The sequence below is a fragment of the Egretta garzetta genome, unplaced genomic scaffold (assembly GCF_000687185.1).
Source record: "Egretta garzetta isolate BGI_Z169 unplaced genomic scaffold, ASM68718v1 scaffold891, whole genome shotgun sequence".
Taxonomy (NCBI): domain Eukaryota; kingdom Metazoa; phylum Chordata; class Aves; order Pelecaniformes; family Ardeidae; genus Egretta; species Egretta garzetta.
This window is the reverse complement of record NW_009258689.1, coordinates 141,990-149,507: the sequence shown is the minus strand read 5'-3', so window position 1 is coordinate 149,507 and position 7,518 is coordinate 141,990. Positions and strand designations below refer to the sequence as shown.

The following is a 7,518-nucleotide window of genomic DNA, read 5'->3' as shown; positions in this document are numbered from 1 at the left end:
GCAGGGCGGCGGGGGCGGCCCCCCCTGCCAGGGAAAGACGCTGCTCCTCCTCCGTCACCGGGACGCGGCAGCGGCGCGGGCAAGGGGAAACGCGGCGGAGCTGAGCTACGCGGATCAACTCGCGGGCTTCGCCAAGGCGAGGGCCGTCCCCCAGCACTGCCGTCAGAAACGGGAAAGGAAAAGGACCGAGAGCCGCCGTGCCGGGGGCTGCGGAGATGCCCCGGGCACACACGCTTCGGCCTCCTCAAGGTATGTGCGTTCCCAAACTGTCAGTGCATCAAATCGTCTCAGTAACAAATGCAGCGTCAACTCGACTTTTCTTTCAACAGTTATCACCAAATAACCATCACACAGTGCAATAACGAAAGGAAACCGGCAGCTCCCGACCCTCCGAGCGCCGTATTTCGTTCTCGGGTCAGAGGAAGGGGTCCTGGGGCCCGAAGGGTGCACGTTCGGGGTGCCCCGCTGCGAGCACCGGGGAGTCAGCAGGCGCTCCCGTCCCTTTCCCACCGACCGCCGATGCCGATTCAGAGCAGCCCTCCAAGGCGCCGGCTCCCAGGCCAGCTGCTGACCTACGCGCAGGGACAGCCTGGAGAAGCGCGGGCCCTTCCTGCCTTCCCTTCTCCATGGAAAAACTCATCCGCCTTCGAGAGAGAAACTGTGGGATGAGGTGCGGGCCCCGGAGCAGCCTGCCAGCAGAAGAGGTTGTCGAGGGTCAGGTCCCTCTCCTTCCCCCTCGCTTTTTCCTTGTTTTAAATACGGAGCGGATGCCAGCACGGGGCAAGGCAGAATCACGCCTCCGGCCTGGGGGCAGGGACAGCCCTTCGGAGAGAGTCACGCTCCTCCTACGCTGGGCCATTCTCCCTCCCGTCCCCATCGTGCCGGGCAAATCAAGTCTAAGGTCCAGCCAAACCTCCTGGAAACAGTTACTGAAGTCAAAAAGGCAGAACAAGAGTGAAAAATAAAAATAAAGTGTCCCCCCCCCTCCGGAGAAAGGATCAGACTGTGCCCAGCCAGGCATTTCCTAGAACCGTCCTATGAAAATAAAAAAATCATTAAAAAGAGATTCTCTTAAATTAGGATAATACCACGGTTTAAAAAGCCTCGTCATAAGTGCTTTCCCCTATGAAGTGCTTCCGATAGAAAAATATACAAAATATATTTACATTTATAAAACCTTAAATACTAAACTGTAAACAGAACAGAGTAAAATCCAATGGCGTCGTTTGTCAGGCTTGGGGCTTTTTACTTTTTTCTCTGCATTTTGGTTTTGGAGGCGCGGCGCAGTCCCCAATGGGGGGGCTGACGCTACCCTAACCGGGGCGATAGCGTCTTCTGCGTCGCCTCACGCAAGCTCGGCTCCTCAGCTACAGCGACCGCAACCGCGCCGACCGCTCCGGGATTCCCTACGCGCCTCGGGACGCCGCGCGGCGCAGGCCAGGCGGGTTAGTGTTCGGCCCTGCCTTCGCAGACAACTTGCGCTCCGTTTCGGTGCCTCTTCCCGTGCCTTTTGGGGAAGACAATGTGACTGCAGCCCGAAGACGGAGCACGACAGGCACCTGCCTACGGGATCGCTCCTCTGCCTGCCCCCCGGCCCTGGGACGCTGCGGCGAGGCTGAGCGGAGAGGATCCCGCAGGAACCTCCACGCCTGTCCCTGCCGGCTCCTGCTCCACCGCGGTACGCAGCCAGCCCTGGAGCCGGCTCTCACTCCCGACGTCCAGCCCTCGGACCAGCTCCACGGCGGCAGAGACTGCCTGCTGGAGGCACCTTCGGCTCACTGGGTAGGGAAGCCGGCTGCTGGGGCCGGGACCGGGGAAAGGACTATTTCCCTCCTACAGCGCCAGAGGGAGGGCGCTGCTGAAAGGAAGCCTTTGCTCGCACGGATTTACTGTCGGCACAAGCCCTCTCTCTCTGCCAAAGAACAGCAGGCGTTCCCCCGCGCTTGGGCAGGGATTTCGGAGCCAAGTGCTCCGCCAAACCCTCTCCAGTCCCGTTGCGGGCTGCTCTGTTCCGCTCTCCCCGCTTCGGCCTTCCCAGATGAAACCGGCCAAGCCAGACCCAGGCACCGCGCCGGGGCCCCGCGCCACGCCGCACGCCGGCCGACTCGCAAATAGTGTTTTGCAGACGCATAGCACGAGGAGCCGCAGACAGGTCCGCGGGGCAGCTTGCAAGGGACAGAGAGGGACAGAGGGACGGGGCCCGCGATCGCTCCCCCATGCTCGGGCCTGGGCCAGCCTCCCCTCCCCTCTCCCGCTCACGAGCCCCACGCTGAGAAACAAATAGGGGGGCGGGGGGAAATGAGAACAGCAAAACCATAATCACGCTGAGGATCTTCTCCAGTCGCCCGTGTCTTTCACAAGGGTAAGTGTGCGCATGCGAGACATGAAGATGTGGACTCTGACAGAGAAACACAGGCGCCAGTCAGGTCCCAGAGCCCAGCCGATCTTCACTCCTGCCTCCGGCCTCCCCGTCCCGTCCCAACGGCCGGGAAGGGGCTCGCTCGAAGCTCTGGTTCGCCCCAGGCCCTTCGGGGCTCACTTTGCAGCTGACGGAAGTTCTAGTTTAAAAACTTCCTGCACTTCTTGGCGCCGCAGTTACAGGGCAGTTTGTTGCTGGCGTCTTCAATGGGGAACTTGTAGTCGTACGTGAGCTCTTCCCCTCGGTAGATTTTGCGCATGGCGAAGATGACGATGTGTTTCTGGCCATCGATGTTGATGACCCGGGAGTAGCAGTTGGGCTCGCAGGAGTGATTGATGAAGCGGGCCGCGTTCCCGTGCATGGTGGCATCCACCACTTCGGAGTCGTCAATGCGGAACATGTAGCAACCGATCCCCTAGACGTGGAGGACAGAAAGCGGGTTTAGGTCGGGGGAGCGAAGACAGAGCCACCCTAGCAGACAGCCCAGCTCGTTACAGCAACCAGCAGTCAAGCCTTTAAGAGCATCTGCAACCTCTCCTCCCTGCTCTTTGTAACCTCACGCTTGAGTCATTTCATCCCTGCGCTCCTTGGATCTGCAATGCTAAGACTGGACCGAGGCCCTTCCCAGCCCACAGGAGGAACTAAGCGGTGCCTCCAGAGCTCCAGCAAGGATGGAAATAGCCCAAGAAGTCCGTAATCCCAAGACACGATGTTCCGAACGCCGTTTTCACGTAGGCCTGTCCTACCTTCACAGCCACTTTTCTAGTTCTCCCAAACTCTTTAAGAACTTCTACGAAAGCCCATCACTCACCTTACTGTCGTAGTATTTCTCTCGTTTGTCAGTGAGGATGGAGCGAATGACATTGCCTGAATATTCGATCACCATCTCACCTGCATCGATGTTCCTTTTGCAGAACAGACCCCGGCCATGGATGGGAGACCTAAAAAAGCAACAAGAGAAGCTGACGTTTCAAACGATACAAGCGAAGCTCGGAACCGTAGGACTGCAAACGCTGCAGGCAACGGGTTGTCCGTTACAAGGACGGCTGCGGCGTCATCGCTCCTCTACCGTTACACGCTATCAGGAACGACACTAGGTCCCTCCTGCCCGCTCCTGAGCACATGCCTCAGCCGTCACCAACGTAAGCCAGCAAGGAGTAAGTAGTTTGTGCTGAGGATTACTTTTCGGATACGTAACTTGGGCGGGGAGGGGGAGGAAGGAAGAGCCCCAGACCTGGTTTTTTCCCCTCAATTTTGCGGTCTGACTTCACAGAAAGTTTCCAGTTTCCACCTTCCTCTGTCCCAGAGGCAGCGGTACCAGAGCAAAACTGTACCTGTAGACACCAACTGCCTCCTTGGAGGTCTTCTTCAAGTGTCGGAAGCGCATGGGCATTGGCAGATCCATACTAGTTGCCCTCCTAGAACAAAGAGACACTGCTAAGTGGTGACCTTGACTTGAGAGCCTGTGCCACCTATTACCTGGGATACTTCCCAAGCTATAACAGTTTAGACACTGTGACGCTGCAGCCCACTGAGAACACAATCAAAATTAATTCAGCGTTTCTATGTCTATGTAAAAGATCATTTCCTCCCTTTTCTGCCCGAATTCTCATCGGACTGTTGGACATTAGCAAGGAAAACAAACGTCCAAAGGAAGACTGGTCTGGTGGTCACCTTTGGTTGCCAGTGCCATCGTAGGTGTCTCCTCCACATCTGCTAGTGCCTGGTAGCTTTCAGCTTTTAAACGCAACCCCAAAGAACGCAACGCGTCGCTAAGCCCCATCAGCGCCTTTTAACACCACGATATTCTTTTCCCCTTTGAACCTTTAAACCCTGCTGCATACCGGGCTGACTTCAGCTGTATTTCTTCCTCTTCCTCGTCATTCGGGTTGTATTCTGGTGGCTGGCGGTGTTTAGAAGCCAAGAAATTAAACATATCAAATGCCGATTTCCTGCAATTTGAAGAGAGGAAAGGAAGTTTGTTTTACTGACTGAAAATAAACACGCGGTTGCCACGACAGCCGGACACGTTTAGTGCTTCGCACCTTCTCCAGTCCGTCCGCTCCTGAAGCCTTCTCGGCATCAGGGTAACGCACAACAGCTTCTCAGAACCGTGAATAAAAGCACCAGCCAGGAAAGCTTTGTTCAACAAAGCGACGGTCGTCAAAGCGGCACGGAAAAACGTGCAGACTCGGAAGATGCGACATAACTGATTTACAGGAGCAAGTTGTTAACGTTCCTTCTTAACTGAGAGCTTTAATGCTGTAGAGATTTGTTGCTTATGCCCCGCCATGGAGTTAGGAAACCGAGCAAGCGTTAAGGTTAACAATGACAAAGCTCACACTTGCCTCAGGTGGACTTCGGCCCTAGCAGAGCCGTGTGGATTCAGAGGAGGTTCATTGGCCTCCTCTGGCTTATGAAATCTGAACTTGTAGTTGTGGCAGTGCTTCGCTCCGTACAGCTGCTCAATCAGGAACACAACGGTATCGTGGATAATCCCCAGCATCCTCAAACCGTTCACACCTGGCGCGAGGAATAAAAAGCACAACAAAAAAACCCAACTGACGATGCAGATTTGGAGCAAGAGGATACTGCAGCTTGTTAAATGCCCCAACTTCCGTGCTCGCCTGCGATTTTCACAGAAGCACCGCGCTAGCTAGTTCGTGCCCCGCAAGAGTTTTCAATCATTTCATCGGGAAGCAATTGGCCTCCATAAAGCAGCTCGCAGCTCTTAAGACTCTGCACCTTAAGATGCTGGCAGGAAGATCTGTTTGCTCTCACACCTTCAAAAGCGCAGCAGAAACGAGTCTGGCACTGGATATTACCTGCAAAAGACAGCTGTTTCAGGCGGGCGTTGGAACGGGCTTCTTGAACTTTGTCGGTCAGTGACTTCCAGGCATCTGCAGTCACACAAACACAAGACAAGGCAGTGAGAGAGTATCCGAGCCCGGGCACCGAGGATTGCCAAAACAGGTGCCTTGCTGCGCCTCTTCTTTTGCTGCATCTTATCAGGTTTCCAGCGAAACAACGTGCCATCGGTAGGCCTCTATGTACGTGTGCAGTGTGCTGGTTGCCAACACAACGCTCGTATGTCATTAAGCTAATTGGTGACGATGAAGTTTTCATCCTTCCATGGGCCATAAATTAAGATCCTCTCCGAAACTCACTTTGGCATACAGGGAAGGAAGAGTCTTCAGCGATCGGTCTGGAGGAAAAGGCCAGCTACCCTACTGTCTCATGCATGCTACTTCTTGATAAAATGGGGTTCAACACCATTGGTCAAGTGAGAAAATAAAACGGGACGAAGATTAAAAAAAACCCCCAACAATCCAGCTTTTTCAGTATAATCCAGACATTGCTAGGAACTGGGATTGTTCTATGGCGAGGTTGATAGGATGAGAGGAAACGGCCTCAAGTTGCACCAGGGGAGGTTTAGGTCGGACATGGGCAAAAATTCCTTCCCTTAAAGGGCTGTCAGGCACTGGAAGGGGCTGCCGAGGGAAGGGGTCGAGTCCCCATCCCCGGGGGGATTTAAAAGATGGGCAGACGAGGTGGTGGACAGGTACGGTTGGACTCGATGATCTTAAAGGTCGTTTCCAACCAAATGATTCTGTGATTCTAGGGCCATAAATCAAGAGGCATGGTGTGTTTTGTGGTGTTGGGCTTTTTTTTTAAATCTCTAAAAAAAGCAAGTAACACATCCTCAGAAGTCGTAATTTTACTTCTAGCAAGGAAAGCTAAAACCAGTACAACCCAACCCAACCCTCACAGTTCTCACCTTCAATGCTTTCTGCGCAGATTTGAAAACCATCGTCACTAGAGATCTCAAAAACCAAACCTTTCTTTGGTTTCTTCTCACCAAGACACTCTTTGCTCTTTTGTTTGAAGCCAAAACATGAGCGGGGAGCTAAAAGTGCTCTCTTCTTCCTCAAGAGCTTTGGAGCCTAGACAAGACAAGAGGCCAGCATGAAGATGGAAATTGGGTGGAATGATGTTTTTTGCCACCACTTGTTCCACAGCTGAAAATGACTTACTAACTTGCTTTTCACCCAGTAAACCTGTCCAAGAAAAACACCTAGACAGTGCTGTACTACGAGCGTGAAATCTCAAGTGCTGGAATTCCCACAAACTAAAAATAAAGACCTAACTATTTGTCTGGTATCTATTAATAGCAAACAAACCCTCCCTCCCTTCAAAGCAAGAACAGCACGGCTATCAGCTCTGAGATTTTTCCTGAGAAAACGAGACACACAAAAATCAAAACGTCAAGGTACCAACTTCCAAATCCTGGAGAACCCCAGGACTCGGTGCTTGTGAAGAAGCGACATACCTGCATTTTCTTGCTCGTTTGTTGAGTTCTGTGTTGACTGAGATTCTGGGAGGGCTGCCGTTTGCCTTGGGAGGGAAGACAGTGAACGTGAAGAAAAACGTTGAACAACCTACCTCATTCCCTCACCAGCCCTGAACACGCACCTACAAATTCCGGGAACTAGACAGAGGTACGACAAGCTTTTTCCGCATCGAATGTTCTAACAGCAGTTTAATCGGAAACAAACAAGTGAAAAGATTCTACTCAGTAGCATTTATTTTTGAGGCATCTATCAGCCTGTGGGTAGCAGTCTAACGTAAGAGTCTGCGACCCGTTCTTTTCATTAGCCCTACTCAGTAACAAGGCGCACGCTAACATATGATCAGCCAAAACTGTATGAGGAGTCTTGCACTCAGCAAGCTTCCCAGAGCTACAGGCAACCGAATTTAAAAAACGGCTCCATAGTGCAACTAAACGTGACTGCTCATTCCAGGCTGAAAGCTCCCAAGATATTTTAACTAGCAAAGTGAGACTTCTCACATTCTCTGCATACGTGTCTTTACGCTCAAGTGAGCGGAATCTGATGGAAAGGTCTGTTTAATGCTTACCCTGCGGACTGGCCACATTGTTTCTGCGATGGCTGATCTACGCTTGCCGCATCCTGCGTATCGGCCTTCATAGCAGGAGTCCTGGAACAAGAAGATTTAGGAACATTCAAAATACCTGCCAAGCCACGTGTGCCATAAACGAGACTGGAAAGCAGTGACAGATACACTGGGAGCTGCCACAA

At 52.9% G+C, this 7,518-nt stretch overlaps 1 protein-coding gene across 1 annotated transcript in view; it reads right to left on the bottom strand.

The window, feature by feature from the left end:
* Positions 1-2,175: 2,175 nt before the first annotated feature.
* The window catches only part of KMT2A (lysine methyltransferase 2A), a 35,463-nt gene continuing 30,120 nt past the window's right edge, over positions 2,176-7,518 (bottom strand). Inside the window, 10 exon segments of the mRNA XM_035888730.1 lie at positions 2,176-2,834; positions 3,231-3,360; positions 3,754-3,837; positions 4,264-4,371; positions 4,768-4,942; positions 5,245-5,319; positions 6,198-6,301; positions 6,303-6,363; positions 6,750-6,814; positions 7,337-7,417. Coding sequence (XP_035744623.1) covers positions 2,559-2,834; positions 3,231-3,360; positions 3,754-3,837; positions 4,264-4,371; positions 4,768-4,942; positions 5,245-5,319; positions 6,198-6,301; positions 6,303-6,363; positions 6,750-6,814; positions 7,337-7,417 — 1,159 coding nt within the window. The 3' untranslated portion in view covers positions 2,176-2,558.